General features: G+C 38.5%; 1 protein-coding gene and 1 long non-coding RNA gene across 10 annotated transcripts; one reads left to right on the top strand and one right to left on the bottom strand.

Annotated features, from left to right (window-relative positions):
• Positions 1-170: 170 nt before the first annotated feature.
• LOC136250709 (uncharacterized) lies at positions 171-13,446 on the bottom strand. Of its 3 annotated transcripts, none has more exons than XM_066042936.1 (11): positions 13,358-13,446; positions 12,694-12,901; positions 12,262-12,381; positions 11,807-12,075; positions 11,224-11,628; positions 10,510-10,629; positions 10,382-10,457; positions 9,798-9,988; positions 9,614-9,680; positions 9,351-9,558; positions 171-1,162 (listed from the first exon to the last, which is right to left on the bottom strand). In XM_066042936.1, the coding sequence occupies exons 6-11, from the start codon at positions 10,523-10,525 to the stop codon at positions 1,073-1,075; spliced, it is 648 nt and encodes a 215-aa protein (XP_065899008.1). In that variant the 5' UTR covers positions 10,526-10,629; positions 11,224-11,628; positions 11,807-12,075; positions 12,262-12,381; positions 12,694-12,901; positions 13,358-13,446; the 3' UTR covers positions 171-1,072. The 3 variants fall into 3 exon arrangements, with proteins under 3 accessions (XP_065899008.1, XP_065899007.1, XP_065899006.1); XM_066042935.1 differs by having other exon boundaries at positions 11,807-12,112; XM_066042934.1 differs by lacking the exons at positions 11,224-11,628; positions 11,807-12,075; positions 12,262-12,381; positions 12,694-12,901; positions 13,358-13,446 and adding an exon at positions 10,681-10,751.
• LOC136250710 (uncharacterized) lies at positions 5,468-9,831 on the top strand. 7 transcript variants are annotated; one of them, XR_010698675.1, is made up of 5 exons: positions 5,468-5,565; positions 7,156-7,783; positions 7,841-7,888; positions 9,368-9,565; positions 9,622-9,831. It is a non-coding gene; the product is annotated as an uncharacterized lncRNA (long non-coding RNA). The 7 variants fall into 7 exon arrangements; XR_010698674.1 differs by having other exon boundaries at positions 5,474-5,565; positions 7,186-7,783; XR_010698677.1 differs by having other exon boundaries at positions 5,474-5,565; positions 7,637-7,783.
• Positions 13,447-18,060: the final 4,614 nt, after the last annotated feature.

The raw sequence follows: 18,060 nt of genomic DNA on the forward strand, positions 1-18,060 counted from the left end.
AAGAGGCGCATATCTCTGAGCTATGGCGTCATGGTATGCTCACAGGGTATGTTATTTCATACCAATATGTTAGTGTGATATGCTAACGTTTTTAGTATGTAATGCATGCAGATCTGTTTCATACAGATCTGCATGCATTACAGATATAGGTGTGCAGCTGCAGGCGCGGCTACTATTTTAATAAATTTAATTTACAACAGTACAAAAACTATACACTAGCTCAGCTGTATAAGTAAAGTAAGTAGTTAAGTACATCACTGTTGCTACAACATTTAGCAACTTAAAAACTCCAACCTTACAACTCACTAAAATGCAAGATTATGTACCTACACAAGGTGGGGGCCTGCACAGTGCAATTAATCTAGAGTTCACTGTGCCCAAATGAACTCAAGGGAAAAAACCAGACAGGCAATACTTTTTTTTTTTTTTTTTTTTTTGCCTGCCAGGAAAAAACCATGTGCTACCACCTTGTCAACAAACTGTGTACTGTGTGCATAAATTAATGTCTCTTGTTACTCAATGCCCTCATCACATAGTGGATAATACATCAGCTCCGTGCCAACCTCTGGAGGTGGGGTCTCCATAATCACACAGTAGATTACACATGGCTTCAAGCAAATTTGAGGGAGGGTGTCTTGGTACTAAGCACCATCATCACATAACATATCAGCTTCAAGCACATTTGAGGGTGGGTGGGTGGGGCAGCCATCACGTTTGTGCCTGGCAGCCTAGAATGACACATGTTCACACATTTGCACTATAAACAACCATATCTCACGTGCCAACCTACTGCACGTGCACATCATATTATGGCGGGAGCTTATTTTCTGTCTAATTCGCAAGCTCAAACGACATAAAATACATCTCCCTCCTCATACTCCCATTAACCCACACTACAACACTGATATAGGTGTGCAGCTGCAGGCGCGGCTACTATTTTAATAAATTTACAACAACCTAGGGTCACCAAAGAGAGGTGTGGCAGGCCAAAATTGCCTGTAAATATAGACACAGGGTGATGTTTGACGGATGAGTGAATACCAGCCTGAGCCATAGCTCGTTGTCCAGCTGGTTATGCAGCTCGGATCTCTCCAGTGACTGTCCGGACTCCCCAGCTTCTCACAGGATGAGTAATCCTGGTGCTCCTGGATAGGATGGTCCCCTAGCAAAATCAATGTCATCAATGAGTAACACTGAAGCATCCTAACATGACAAATTAACCACAGTGTTACAGGCTGTAGTTGACAGAAAGTACTGTTACACTATACTAACTTTACACAAACTCATGGACTCCACTTAAAAATACTATTACACTGTACTAGCTAATACACCAGCACACAGGCTGCACTTGACAATAGTGTTTCACTATACTAACTAATACACCAGCACACAGGCTGCACTTGACAATACTGTTTCACTATACTAACTAATACACCAGCACACAGGCTGCACTTGACAATACTGTTTCACTATACTAGCTAATACACCAGCACCCAGGCTGCACTTGACAATACTGTTTCACTATACTAGCTAATACACCAGCACACAGGCTGCACTTGACAATACTGTTTCACTATACTAGCTAATATACCAGCACACAGGCTGCACTTGACAATACTATTTCACTATACTAACTAATATACCAGCACACAGGCTGCACTTGACAATACTATTTCACTATACTAACTAATATACCAGCACACAGGCTGCACTTGACAATACTATTTCACTATACTAACTAATATACCAGCACACAGGCTGCACTTGACAATACTATTTCACTATACTAACTAATACACCAGCACACAGGCTGCACTTGACAATACTGTTTCACTATACTAACTAATACACCAGCACACAGGCTGCACTTGACAATACTGTTTCACTATACTAGCTAATACACCAGCACCCAGGCTGCACTTGACAATACTGTTTCACTATACTAGCTAATACACCAGCACACAGGCTGCACTTGACAATACTGTTTCACTATACTAGCTAATATACCAGCACACAGGCTGCACTTGACAATACTATTTCACTATACTAACTAATATACCAGCACACAGGCTGTACTTGACAATACTATTTCACTATACTAACTAATATACCAGCACACAGGCTGCACTTGACAATACTATTTCACTATACTAGCTAATATACCAGCACACAGGCTGCACTTGACAATACTATTTCACTATACTAGCTAATATACCAGCACACAGGCTGCACTTGACAATACTATTTCACTATACTAACTAATATACCAGCACACAGGCTGCACTTGACAATACTATTTCACTATACTAACTAATATACCAGCACACAGGCTGCACTTGACAATACTATTTCACTATACTAACTAATACACCAGCACACAGGCTGCACTTGACAATACTGTTTCACTATACTAACTAATACACCAGCACACAGGCTGCACTTGACAATACTGTTTCACTATACTAGCTAATACACCAGCACCCAGGCTGCACTTGACAATACTGTTTCACTATACTAGCTAATACACCAGCACACAGGCTGCACTTGACAATACTGTTTCACTATACTAGCTAATATACCAGCACACAGGCTGCACTTGACAATACTATTTCACTATACTAACTAATATACCAGCACACAGGCTGCACTTGACAATACTATTTCACTATACTAGCTAATATACCAGCACACAGGCTGCACTTGACAATACTATTTCACTATACTAGCTAATATACCAGCACACAGGCTGCACTTGACAATACTATTTCACTATACTAACTAATACACCAGCACACAGGCTGTACTTGACAATACTATTTCACTATACTAACTAATACACTAGCACACAGGCTGCACTTGACAATACCATTTCACTATACTAACTAATACACCAGCACACAGGCTGCACTTGACAATACTATTTCACTATACTAACTAATACACCAGCACACAGGCTGCACTTGACAATACTATTTCACTATACTAACTAATATACCAGCACACAGGCTGCACTTGACAATACTATTTCACTATACTAACTAATATACCAGCACACAGGCTGCACTTGACAATAGTGTTACACTGTACGAGTAATTACACCAGCTCAAATGCTGTACTAACAATACACCACCTCACGAGCTGCACTTGACAATACTATTACCAGCTAAACACCAGGACATTGGTTGCACCTGACAATATTGTTACCTGTCCTGCTATGCTTACTTAAAACAATTTGGTAATACCATGTACCCACCACACAGGCTGTAGTTGATACAATTAAGTTAAAGAACAAATATCAGCTCTGACAGTCCTTACATCTAAAACACAAGATGAGTTGTATACAATGCTATTGGTAGGAGGGACATCATGCATGAACCATAGTGAGAGGAATTCTAATAGCCAGCATATTGGTATTATAGATGCTCCTTTAAACAAACTTAAGCCTATATCCAACCTTGAATTCTATCAGGGTCAGCACCCTTACAACAAGTATATAGAAGGCTCACCATGGGAAAAATAAGATGTGCCAGAACTGAGCTGATGGCCACTCTAGTATCACTGGAGTTCCTTGGGCTCTACAGCTATGAGTATAAAATAGCCTGGAGGATTAAATACAACAGGGGGCCAACCCATAAGTCCAGATGGCAGTAAAGGTATACCATGCCCTCACATCCTGGGTTCCAAAATCAAGCATTAAAGCACGTCATCTGTTGTATAGCTGGCAAACTTGTTAATAGTATGGGGTCCCCACTGTGAATCGTAAGTCCCTAAAGGCACTCTGGGCCAAATCCTTTTGTACTACTAAACTCTTTTTTTTTTCACACAAACTAAATCAATATCACTGTCTAAAATAAATAGACCTCTATTCTTAAGACAAGGCTTCTTACTGGTGGTCGCAATAACTTAGTAAATAAGTAACAGGTTGTAGCTAAGTCAAAAGTAAGGAGACAGAACACACAATAATGCTAAAATTTTTCTTGCCCAGAGGAAACCTAGGTAATGTCCATACTGATTATTTATGTGTACCCAATTTGAGATTAAACGTAAACATACTTAAAGTTACCTAGCTGGATCATGTACATGGGAATCCTAAAAGCTTTTGTGCTTAAATTTGTCTTTCAGAAGGGTACTGGTTGAGGTATCATACGTTCACCACTAAGAGTTTGCCTATACTAATAGTGGACTATACAGATTAGTGCTTACGAGAGACTCCATAATATATGCCTGCAATGATTGTTCAATAACTCAGCTATTGCCGATGACAGCCTTTTGCATGGTTTTAATTCTGGTTCCCCTTTAGTGTATTGGGTACTGATAAAAGAGGAAGTTATGGCCTTAAGCACCTGCCAGAAACTGATGTGGGTTAATTCTTGCCCCAGTTTGCATTTTAGTCACTGTTAATGGCATCCCCACAAATTTCTCATTCGCTTGCTTGGAAAATTGGTTCTGGAAGGCTGGGTCAGCTGCACCAGTTGGCTTTGCACTGGTACTATTGAACATACAATCATGTTACCATGCCCTATCAACACAATTGACTGACTGCCCTTTAGTTATGGTTAACACTACTGGGTGGCAGACTGCTGTCACAGCATAGCAAACCACAACTACATGGCAAACATTTATGAGACACAATCAACACCAACATCACAGCACAAAGTATTGACATTCTGTGACATATGCTGCACATGACATGGTCTACTTATCTTGTTGGGGCAGTATGCATTACTCCTTTTGCACACACTTGCAACAGGGACCCAGCAAGTGGGATTTAAACTTGGGTGAGTCACACTCGATGCAGATAGCTGGAGGCAGTAACTTTGTTTCGGTGGCTTAAATTCCTCCTCAGACTCCACACACTTCGTGTTAATCTTAGCAACGAGATCGTTGTGCCAGTGGTAAGGCTTTGGAGCCCTGTACAGTAGTTCTTTGGAGCTCTTTTCGAGAAGAGGGACCTCCGGTCCAATGTGACCAAGGGGCTTTCAGATGACGTTCCAGACAATGCCATGCCATTGATGATGACGTCGGTGGGGAGAGGGTACTCTTCGCTCCTTGAATGCCCACTTTATTCTTTGGTGATCAGCTGCGCTCCGTGGAGGTCTTCTCCTGTCCGGTAGCTCAGTTCTGTCCAAGGTTCTGTCGCGTTGGCCGATTCGTCTCCTGGGACTGCTTAAGCAAGTGCACCGCATTTAAAAGTACTTCTCCATCGTCGGTAAGTCCGTAAGGGAAACAGCAGCCATCACGTTTGTGCCTGGCAGCCTAGAATGACACATGTTCACACATTTGCACTATAAATAACCATATCTCACGTGCCAACCTACTGCACGTGCACATCATATTATGGCGGGAGCTTATTTTCTGTCTAATTCACAAGCTCAAACGACATAAAATACATATGTAGTTAAAATGGAGTATCGTTATGCAACGAGAAGCATATCGCGAAAATAATATTTTTATCACGTGCGCTTCAGTTACCAGTACTCTAAATCATCCGTATGGGTCTCTTCATGTTCGGGTTCGTGATCGAGGACGTGAACCAGAGGAGCGTCTTCACTCAGAACCTGACCGGTGGGTTGAATGCTAAGATACATGGCACGAATTTGTTAGTGTTTGTGTAACTGTATACGAATAATTTTTGTGCCCATACCTTCACCTGTGAAATATGATACAGGCTCCTGTTAGTATTAGTCCTACCCCCCAGGAAGATATGCCAGCACTGACTTGTAGGTACCTGAGTATTGCACAGGTGGCTGAGTCAACTGGGTAGGCGTGCTGCACATGTGAGTGCAGTGCATGCATTCATATCAAGTAGTTTGCGGACATTTGCTATATTTTTGTTCATGGCAAAATGCCAGCTGGAACAGGCATGTCCAATACATTTCATTTGAAAAAACCATATTGATTATCGTGTACCGCCTACCTCTAGACTGTTTAGTAACTTTCCAAATTTGATACGTGTAGAGCAACTCTCTGTGAGTACAATGATGCCAAAAGAAGTCCAATTCATGGAAATTTTGGTGAGTCAAAATGGCCTGAACCGACCGGGTGTAGCAAATTTCTCCATACATTTTGTAGTGGGCGTTTTGGGAGCATACAATAAAAGGTGTATGGCTTCCCGTAAATTATATTTTCTTCTATAACTTACGAATGGATTGAACTATTCTGCTACTCTTTTTATTTGCAATAAGCTATCACTACTGCACATTTTAGTTCAAATCCCATGTCTTTACTCACTGTAGAAGGTGACTTATAAATTTTCGCTTCAAACTAGAACTAGTCCCACAGTTTATGCCCTAGAGACTTAATTCTTTAAAAATACATTATTGAAAACTGTACAAACAAACGTGCGTTTCTATTTTTGTTCTCTGGCTTCTCAGTCATCAGATACTCTTCTTCCACTTTTGTGCTGGCACTAATCAGTCTTCTTTACCTCCACGCCATTCTTCGCCAGAAGGAACTATCAAAAAACGACAAACGCTCTTTTAATGCATAAATACCATGCTTGCCCATCTGAAAATTTCATGCCTATCGGGTCTAAAATGACGAACTAGTTCTAATTTTAGTATCAAGGTGTAGAAACTGAGGCGCCCGCAGCTGTTCTGTGGCCACAGTTATTGTTTCTTAATTGCGTAACCGGAAGATAGTCAGTAAATTACGGATCGCTATATTCATTAGACCACGATGAAGAAGATACAACACTTACTTCGCTTCCTTCATGTATATCGCTCTTCTTTCTTCGTTTGTGGCAGGTTATTTCATCATAAAAGACATTTTCTTGTTGGGCGCGCCACGCGATAAACAAGCCACAGACTAGTTAAAAATCACTTACTTTTCTATGGCAAATTGAATGGTGGATATTAGGAAGGGAACGTTCTGAGCTATTTTGATATCTTGACAGCCATTAACCTTCACTTCATTAGTGTTACAATTAAACAAAAGCACTGCGAATTAGTTCTCCAGGTTAGTTTGCAGAAATTAATCAACTGGTGTAGCTGCAGTGACCGTTTTATTACTTTTTTTTTACCTTTCTTGGATTTGTTTTCCTTGTACTTGTGTATCACATAAATCAGATGAAAGAAAAGATTAATGATAATCTTGTATGGTAATGGTGTGTCAAATGTTGTACATAAGCAACTAGTATTTACAAATCGTCTATAGCAGATTTAATGCAATTGATGAGCCTTCTAGTTTGGGACGATTCAACTTGAGGCCTTTAACTGGCTTTGTGGTATCAAAATGAATGGAGGATACATGGGTGAACTTGTTTTGTTGCTAATACACTGGCCACTTGATCCCTAGGTGTCAATAATGGATCAGTAAATGTTGTGAATACTAAGTGCATAACTAGTCTAGCTGCGGGGATTATTTATCACTACGATTGTCATGTACCAACCCACAATGTATACAGCTCAGGTATTTTGTTAATGCATACATAGATTCTACTAAACCTGTACATGTGCTGGTTTTAGCTAAAAGTATAAGGTAACAGCACAAGAGCAATTATGTATTTGTAAGTTTGTTTCTCAAGCCCAGGGGTCCTCAAGACTGTTTCACTAATGAGTCCAGTGTACAGTATAGATTAGGTCCATTACTTTTGCAACAGTACACCTTAACACATTTCCATTCCTCTTTCTGCCAGATGATTTGCAGGTCTTCATAAATGTTCCAATGACTTCCTCGGTGGTATGTTCTCCTTTTCACCCAGCTCCTGAAGTGGCTCAGAAATCTGCACAGCAGCCTTACAAGTTGAGATGGCTTGATGCATTAGAGCATTGATGTGGCTAAGGTATGGCATTGTCTGGTTCTTATTGGTGTTGATGAAAGATTGTAACTCTTTCTGTAGCATGTTGAAGTTTGGAGCTTGACTGAATGATCTGTGAAAGCACATCTAGTAAGTGCATATACATATGTACCTCCTAAATGCAGAGTTTCCCCTAAAGGGTCATAGAGCAGTGTGCAACACTGTGCTATATGTACTATTCTGCTTAAACTCTGTGCAGATAAAGAAATACAAATATTACAAATGAATTTCATTTGAGTAGCAAATTTATACATGTAGAGTAGTTTAACCACTCTATTTTATATTTCTGGTGAAAACTCTGTTATAGTATTTCTATAGAAATGTACATATGTACCTTTTTGGGGATTATGTGTTGATTCGGAGTAAACTATACTGGGTTCAACATAATCTGCATCCACACACTGTTGTCCTGGTTCTTCTTCTGTGGTTTCCACTGTGGTGTCTTGTGGTTGTATGTGTGAAAGGGAATGGATCCGGTGGATATGTTTGCATATGTGACCATTATTAAAAGCGTAGCATTTACTGTCACATTTGTACATGTGGATGCAAAGGCAATCGCATTCAGTGGCAGTACAGATTCTGCTTTCTGATTTACACTCAGCACACGAAGCAGCTTGGGATCTGACTACCATGTACCCTTGAGGAGTATTTCCTGACACACTATCAACGTGCCACATGCCATCATTGATTTCCCGAAATTATTAATGTACGTTTACTGCATCTTCACTACTAATTAAGTTACCCAATTGTATCCACTTATGCTAGGTATCCATACTTCCATAATATTATTCTTATCATGTTGTGGGTGGTATTATCATTACTAAATGTTACTATAAACCTCATAACTCACGGTGACCTGCCCACACACTGAGATACAGGATAACATACTGTATTTATCTGTACTATAGTATGTTCGCGTTGAGCTGAATCCTCAAAAACTTTTAATAACTCTGGGATGCAATTACACACGATCTTGAAATTTGGCTCATTTGTAGTACTACTTGACCTGCTAAAAATATTTCAAAATCTTGTTGTTCAAATGTTTGACATAATATTTACGGCCAATCAAAATTTTCACAATACATTTCCTATGGAGAAGCCATATAAGTACAGTGTCCATTACAGCCCTTTCCCAAACTTGTAATGGAGCCAAACTGTACGTGTCTGTTGTTGACACCTTTGCTGTTACCAATAATCATCTAGTTGGCAGAAATGTTAACTCTGTTGAGAAAAAATCTACTTTTAATTTTTAGCTGTTTTTCAGGGTTCAGCTCAACGTGAACATACTATAAAGCTGGGCTCAAATAAACATCAGATCCTAAATTAAGGCCGGGGGTGCTACCTTAATGAAAGGTTTTGTACAACATTACAGGAGCTTAATTTGTAGTCCGTAGGACGTTAACAGCAACTGCTACAAGGCACAACAAGATTTTTTACTGCATGGCTTATAGTGGGTTAAATCCCCAGGTGTCTATGTAGATAAATATAAATAGATTCAATTGTACACTAGCTAGCTACAGTATTCTAGAAATGGCTTAAGTAACTTACATACCTTAACTTTGGTTGCAGGGATCTTCATACCTCTTTGATGGTGACTTATCTCCTGTTGGATTCTCTTGTGCATAGGTGGTGGCAACAGGTGATCTCTTTTATAGCGGAAGAATTGATCTTTTTCATACTCAAGCAAATGATGGATTAGGAAATCAACCCTGCGATTAACCTTGCCATTGAGATAATTGGTTTTCAGCTGATTGTGAAAACTGTAAAGTAAGTATATTTATGACTGTTGTGAGATGTATTATATAAAAACTTTACCTTTCTAGATACATGTTTGTGTCTGTATCTCCATGCTTGAAGTGCTGATGACATGTTGCCCACTTCTCTGTTGATACGTATGTGAAACATGGGTAAAATACATACAAAACTGTTATCTATGCACGCACACATGTATGTATCTATGACATCATGTGCTGATTTAGTTGTGATACATTACATGTACCTGCTCGACTTTGATAATGATCGCTGAAATATTTAACAAAGTCTGGCTCAAGGGGAGTCCATACTTTGATGAACTGAGCCATTCTGGTCTCAAATGTTGGTAAATCCAGCTCAGAGGACAGAATACACAAGGTTTGATAGAGCTCCTTCTGATGCTGTGATGCCACTGATCTTATTTTATTCTTCCAGGCTCTGTATCAAAGTGCGTACGTACATAAATGGTTTGTGTACAACAAATTTAACATTGAAAACAGTGAATGTACGGACTACCACTAGAAATGTAGAATTCAGTGAAATGAATACTTGTAGTATGTAAATAGTCACCACACTTAAACTGTTATGCCACCTTCAAATAGTAGGTACCCTTTAACAGTAGTTACTCCTATTTATTAGTGCACTCATTTTGATAGTGTGATAAAAAAGTAGCCATGGTATTTAACCACATACATGTAATATATGGTATATTACACAAAACTATTCAATATGCACGATTACATTAATGTAGGTGTAGTCACACCTAATTCACCTTAAATATCAAAGTAACATATTGCTTACCATCAATATACATACAGTACGAGATCTTACCTATCCACATGCCATCTACACAGTAAATGTCTAATCTCACCAAAAACGTTTCGTGCAGCTGACCATCCAGTGTTGTCTACAAGCATTACACTATGGTTTAAAGTATTTCATATAACAAGTAGCCATACCATCATCTGTCATCATGACATTAACACTTGTTAATGGTGACCTGGCTTGAACACTTCTCAGAAATGCCTCAATGACATCACTGGATTCATGGTCAGATAAGCACCATGCCACTGGTTGACCTATGCAACACATGTACATGTATGCACAGCCTAATGATCAATGTACTGTACCCATGATATAATTTGCAAGGTTCAAAGGTGAATTGTTATGTTTGTGATGCCCCATTATCATCCATAACCAGTGTTAGACTTACTAATGAATTTACCACCAGACACACCTCACATGCATATTTGTACGGTATATGCATGTCTGTAGATTCAACAACATTACCATGTTTTCATTTAAACTTAGGCATGAACTACACTGTATGCAGTGGTATTATGTGGATGAGGGAGTCTCTCTTAACAACTTCTGAACTGTAGACACAAAAGAAACCTCCACAATAACAAAGATTTTGGTCCCGACAGGTTATAACTCAATACAATTTACCTCTGAAAGAGGATTACCCTATGTTACAGCAATGATGGGCCATACTGTTGATTATGGTGGTACCTGAAATGGTAAATTGGATAAGGATAGTATGTCTGTGTCTGTAGATATTGGACCCCACTTGGTAGAGTGTAAAAGTGTAAAGTTATGCAAGTGTTCTTGCCCATTGAACAACAAAACAATCCAGGGTAAACACTGGGACATGTGCACACAATATTACATACCTTTACCGTGGTCATCAGGTACAACACAAGTGATTAATTTGAATCGGTATTGATTCGTCCCGTGGGTTGAATCAATGCACAAAATTGTGGATGCATGTGCCTCATACAAATCCTTTTGAAACTTGGTCTGTATGGCCAACACAAATGTTTCATCTTAAAGTGTGGGGAATTGAGGCTCTGCTCTACCCTGTGGCTTGTATATCAGTACAGGATTGTATGGCTCATTCCTGAGTTCTTCTACAATTAAATTGACTGAAGTGGCATCATTCTGATGTCGTTTAATGCTGAAATCTGTCACCTTTGTTTCAATATTCTTTATGTCTGTTTTTGTCATTACATGTTGTCGTGCTAAATTTTCATCAAAGAGATCACGGTTTCTCCGATCTCCCACTGTTCCTCAGGCATCTAGAGTTATAGTATTGTGTAAGTATGTAAACTTTTACCATGTAGTGACACACACACGCATGCACGCATGTACACATGCATGCACACATATACATATGTATGCAGTGATAGTATATATATATTGTACTGAATAATTGTAACTACTATACGGTATACAATGATAGACAAATTGCTTTACCACTTAAGATCCGAGAAGGGTTTACACCAAGGCTTAGCTTGGTAGCAATTTCCTCTTTAGCATTTTCTGGCAGTGGAATGTAGTTGATCTCATCACGATTTAGTTCATGACCAGTGTGAGCAGGTATGTACTCTATTTCGACATGGCCATCACTGAAGTGGTTCACATATATTCGTGACAGGCATGTATCATTAATCTTCCTACTGTCCTTCTGGTTATGCCTCCTCTTACTTGTAATTCTTGTCCTGTTGTTCTCCTGATAGTGTCCACTACGACAACATATATAAAATAGCCGTTCTTTAATGTCTGCAAGAATAGAACAGTCACTCATAATGTGCACTGTATTATCCAACACATTAAAGAAGTAATCATATAGCAGACATAACACAACATAAAACTAATGCTGTATTATAGGTCATTATCAAGTACTTGTCTAATAGTTGAATACATAATACCTCCAGATGCGGGATGATATGTCTGTTGTGTTCTAACATATGATGTCTTGGTAGATGATTCCTCTTCATTTTTCCAGGCAAAAAATTCTGCCATAGTAGAGAAGTTGAACTCTTTCTTTCCTGTGTACAAAAATTGGGCTCTGCATTATGCAATATTTGTGTGTGTATGTGTGCATGAGTTTGACATTATGTAATTGGTTTGCAAAAAGTACCTTTTCACACATTTGACATGCCAACAAACTTATATTTATAAAAGCTGACTTCTAATACTGATTATTATATCTAAGTGTAGCCAAATATGGTGGCTTCACTGGGAAAATTATTTAATAAAAGGTTATGAAGATTCAAAGTTCAAAAAAACGGGTCATTTGTGAAAAGGTACTTTTTGTAAATCTGGTCACATGTGAAGTCTGTACTATGTATAGTAGTTACCAAGAGAAGTTTGATGAACTTCTTCACAGTGATGCAGTAACTCTGTGTTGGTCCTATATGGCCTTACACCACATTTGAAAGGGCAGTTAAAATTCCTAGTGCACTTGTCACCCTCCAGTCCATGGGCTTCCTTGAGGTGCTTATTCAGGAGATACCTTCTGCTGTATGACCTAACACAGATGGTGCAGGCATGTTTCACTGATGTCACCTAGAACAAATGGATGCTCAACCAAATTATCATTTGGGTGTATGCGGTGCATAAGTGCAGTTCCACCTATTATATACTCTAGCATAAAACTAAGCACAAGAAAATTGTATGTAATTATAACATAGCTGCATATGCTCACTGTAAGTGTACATAAATGTATACAGTAAGCCTGACACTATTAAAGTGTATTGGAGTTGTGACACACTCTCTGTACACTCCTTTTAGACATGAACCGCCAAAGGCAGCTTGCTTTAACCAACCCTTAAAGTCTTAGTAGATTCTGGCAAATTAGCTAGGTCTATAGAAGGCTTTATAGCTAACAGATAGAACAGACGACATCAAGTAGGCCGTAGTTAGCTGCATGGCTGGAGGTGGCCAGGGAACTTGTGACGCACGAGATTATTTATGCTAGACTACAGTTATAGGGATCAGCGATATAATATCAAGAAAACTTACTTCAGAGTTCCATCGACATTCTGCATGTCTGGCAAATCTTTTCCCAGCTGATCCATTACCAATTTCGCGCTTTCCTACATCACGTGTACAGATGCGCACATGACAAAATTATTATTTTCGCGATATGCTTCTCGTTGCATAACGATACTCGTTAAGATGTAGGGCGGTGCAAGCGGTTGTAAGTTGCGTAATACGCTATAATATACGAAACTTTTTGATGATATACGAAAATATACGGAAAATTTAATGCATGATTTAACCATGATTTACAGTGATTTGTATGATTTAAGACGATTTATCGTGATTTACGACTATTCGTTACTGAATTTATGATTTATATCAGTGATTCATGATTTGTAGTGATTTATAATCTGATTCTTGATTTGTGATCCAGTCTGAGAAAACCAGTCTTATCTCCCATGTCAGCAGATTCGATTTTTCACCCGGGACACAAAGCTACATGAATAAACTATCTAATTCCACAATCAAAATCAACTAGACTTGAGTGGTCTGGTTTTGCTAGTTGCTTTTTCCAAACCCAGTGGCGATCCGTACGTGTGGTGTGGGGCCTTAATGGAGCTCTGGTCAGCCTGGGGATGACTGTATTTTTTTGTTTATTTTATTTTTTAATTTAACTGCTTTTTAATGCAGGCAAGGCCTGCATTAATGGTCCGTGGGAAACTGGTGCCCACAGCCAGAAAAAGTATACGTACAACTTACATTTACAATCAGGGCCGCCCAGAGAAATTAAGGGGCCCAGGGCAAAGAGTTAAAGTGGGGCCCTTGACCCAAGTTGTAAGGTGAAGACCAAAAAAGGTCACAACCTGCTGGCAATGACAATAACTACCCATCACCAACCATATCTCCTTATCTATAAGCTTGCTATACTGCTCCTCTGAAGAATACTGTGACTGCTCTATTAGAGTATTTAGATCTGACTGCTCTATTAGAGTATATCGATCTTTTAAATAGGTATTCATGGGGCCTCCTGGGGCCCCTTTCAGGCTGGGGCCCGGGGCAATATGCCCCAGTTGCCCCCCCCCCCTGTGGGCGGCCCTGTTTACAATTGAATGTATAAAATTACAATCAAATTAAGTTAGCTGGCTAAGGTTATTACATACATTTACATTTGATATATAGCTGAACTATCCTATAATTTTAAAACTTACATGTGTATTTAATAATAAGCTTACTTATATAGCTAAGTACTTATTTTAAGAGAGAGCAAGAAAAAAAATTATTAATTACTGCTGAAGTTTGGTGGGCGAGGAGACTTGGAACAGGTACTACAAGGGCAAACAAAGTGCAGACTGTGAGGATTGTCAGAGTCAAAATTGTTTGTAAAATGCTGCCAGAAGATCTTGAGTAACTGTGATTTAATGGTGGAAAAAGGTTGATTTAAGTCAAGTACTGGTAGACTGTTGTAGGTTCTTGGTAATCTGTTAAAGTAGAAGTTACTTTGTTTGTTGGATGATGTAAAATTGTGTTGAAGCTTGTTGCTGGTGGAGGATCTGGTAGGATTGCGGCAAAAGTTGACATAGTTACTGATATTGAAATGATTAGATGGATGCTGGATTGATTTTACGAAGAAGAGTATGTCATAAAGATCATAGGTGTACATCAGTGGTAGTATGTTAAGTTTGATAAGACGTGTTTTGTAATCGGTTACATGTATGCCTGCATGTATTTAAGAAAAGTTCTCGTACTGATCCTTTGCATTATAGACCAATATCTTTAGCATGTATACATATATGATGTAAACACATTCTTCAGTTATATCTAAAGATGCGAATCATTATAACAATTATGCAAAGAACAACACAGATGTAGTCTTGTCAAACACTATCGGTGTATGGAGCAGGGACGGATCTAGGATTTATAAAAGGGGGGGGCTAACTCAAGGTACTAATCTCTTGGATAGAGGTGTGCAAAGCACACTTCCCAGCATGCAAAGCATGCTGGAACTAGGGGGGTCTGGGGCATGGGGGCATGCCCCCCCTAGGAAAATTTTGAAAAATTGATGCTAAAATACTGCAATTTGGAGACATTTCCACATAAATTCATAATATTTTCTGCCTGTAGATATTTTATATACTGCCCTTTAGATTATAGGTATATGGCTCTCTGAAGTATTTTGCTAATGGAAAAGTTTGGGTAGGTACAGACAACCAAGTACATGATGCACTCTCTCACAATTGCACAACACTGAATAGGTGCATGTTAGAATAAAAATGTTGAAAGTGGAAAATTTTGAAATTTCAAGATTGAATCTGAGAGCATTTTCAACGGAAATTGTGTGCCTGAATTAAGTATTGCCATACATATTAACTACACAAGTAGATGAATGAAGCCCTTTAAACAGACCAATGTACTTCATTATATGTATAGGTGCAGGCAGATTTGGAAATAGAACCAACTACATGTTTCCAGTGAATGTTCTATTAGAGTAGTTATCTGACTGCTCTATTAGAGTATCTCGATCTTGTACACCTCCAATGCTGATCCGGGTCCTTGTTGCATAAACTTTAGCATAAATCCACTGATAATAATACCTTTGGAAAGATGTTTATAAGGTGGTTTTATGAGTATTTGTATTATTAGTGATCATATAATTATGCTAAGACAAAATTTCATTATAATACTCAGCATATTGATCAAGTAAAGCCTAAATATGAAGGAGGGGCAGCCCCCCCCCCCCCCCCCCCCCCCCTGGATCCGCCCCTGTGGAGGCCATTATAATGATATGTATAGCTATGAAACGATGACCCAATTCATTACTTTCTGATTTTAAGGTGTCTTATGATTAGGGCTGGGCGGTTTCTCGGTATTATAGTAATACCGCGGTATTGCAATGAAACGATATCTGTATCCCGTAGATTTCGGTGAAACGATAATATCACGATATCGATATTATTACGATTTTTAGTGTTTGTGACAGCTTATTAAGCCCTTAAGGTTGTTATAATGCACCTCAAATAATCACGTGATACTACTGCAAACAAGGACCTAGTACTAGCTAGTCAATTTTTTTTACAAAGATCGAGATACTCTAATAGAACAGTCAGCTAGGATCGAGATACCCTAATAAAGCAGTCAGCTACTCTAATATAGCAGTCATCTTTAATAACCGCGATAAATAGTAATATCGTGATATATTTCTGCACGATATATCGTGAAGCGAAACTCCAATACCGCCCAGCCCTACTTATGATCAACGACTATTAAGTTATCAGATTATAGCATTAATGCATGGACCCTGGATTAAGGCAGATTAGCTGTAATTGTCTAACAAATAGCAGAAAGTTATTTTACTAGCCGAGTAGCTACCTTACACTGTGAAAAAGATGGGATATAATATGGTATTTCCAGTGGCTTATTGAATACAAATAAGCCTTAATATAAATCCTGTATTATACTCATCTTATACTTTAGTATAATGCATACTATACTATTGCATGTATGGTTTCAGTTTAATTACCACAATACTTGAAATAGCTTATATCTGATATAATGCTCACACTATACCATCACATATATGGTTTCAGTATGTTTAACACATTTACCAAAGCTTTATGTGGGATTGTTAGTATAATACAGGTTATACCAAGCTTTTTTGTATTCAATAAGCCACTGGAAATACCATCTTATATCCCTCTTTTTTCACAGTGTTAGGGTTCCATATTTGGATATTTATTATTTATTTTTGCTCTTTATAAATGATTTTAGCTGTATGAAAAGTATTAGGCTCTATACTGATATGTCATTATTTACATACCCATGCATTGTTTCATATGAAGATGTACATACTTCAGTAGCAACAAGATCTGGTGAGTGGGCTATAACCAACTTTGCTATTAAGATATGGATACCTTGGTGTCACTAGCTATATAGCTATTACCGACAATCTTCATTGAAGTATACACATTTGAATATCACGAATAAGGCACATTACTTTTAATTTGGTTCCTTTTTTACAAAGAAATTTGCTGGAAGACAATGCTCAACAACTGTGAAATTGAAAGCTTATTATTTTTGACATTGAACCAATATTTAAAAATGAATCAGAAACAATATTTGGTCCCCATATACCAATTGTGATAAAACTTTGTGGCCCAATTTGCAAGTATTTTAATGATTTTTCAACTTATTCACTGAAGTGTATCATTGATGTTTCACGAATTGAAATGGAAGTCATTGAAAGACAGTCAAGCCTTATTATAAGGGTGTAAGTTGACTTTATTTTTCATCTGCAAATGCAGAGGGACCTGGCTTAATTTCAACATGTGCATGTACTGGCAAATCTGTCAAGGCACAGTGCTTTCCCAATATTCCTATATAAGTGCGAGGCACAGGTGGGAGGGGGGAACTCCAAGGATTTCAGGAAACCACCCATTGTAAATTGAGTCAGCAGGAACCTCAAACTAGTACTAGAATCTCAGCACAAAAGTGAGTTGAGTGACAGCATGCAGTGCAGCACTACAAATATAATTTGCTGAGGGGACAAGAGTCCTTTTGAAAGCTTCTTTTCTAGCATTCATCAGTATAAATATCTACACATTTACCTTCAGTAATAACAGATCAATTTTGTTTATTAACTATTGAAAATAGAATTTCAGATCATGTTTTTTTTGCTGAGGAAGGAATATATCTAGACCAGATAGTAATTGTAAAATAAATGTATCATAGTAGGCAATGTAAAACTG

The sequence above is a fragment of the Dysidea avara genome, chromosome 3, assembly GCF_963678975.1.
Source record: "Dysidea avara chromosome 3, odDysAvar1.4, whole genome shotgun sequence".
NCBI classification, from domain to species: Eukaryota; Metazoa; Porifera; class Demospongiae; order Dictyoceratida; family Dysideidae; genus Dysidea; species Dysidea avara.

What these genes read in the sequence shown, in the direction of transcription:
- LOC136250709 (XM_066042934.1), bottom strand. Translation starts at nt 10,741, where the DNA reads ATGATAATGGGGCATCACAAACATAACAATTCACCTTTGAACCTTGCA. An exon ending in TCATTATCAAAGTCGAGCAG is followed by an intron (nt 9,681 to 9,797) that starts GTACATGTAATG and finishes ACGTATCAACAG; the next exon opens with AGAAGTGGGCAACATGTCAT. An exon ending in ACAAACATGTATCTAGAAAG is followed by an intron (nt 9,559 to 9,613) that starts GTAAAGTTTTTA and finishes CTTACTTTACAG; the next exon opens with TTTTCACAATCAGCTGAAAA.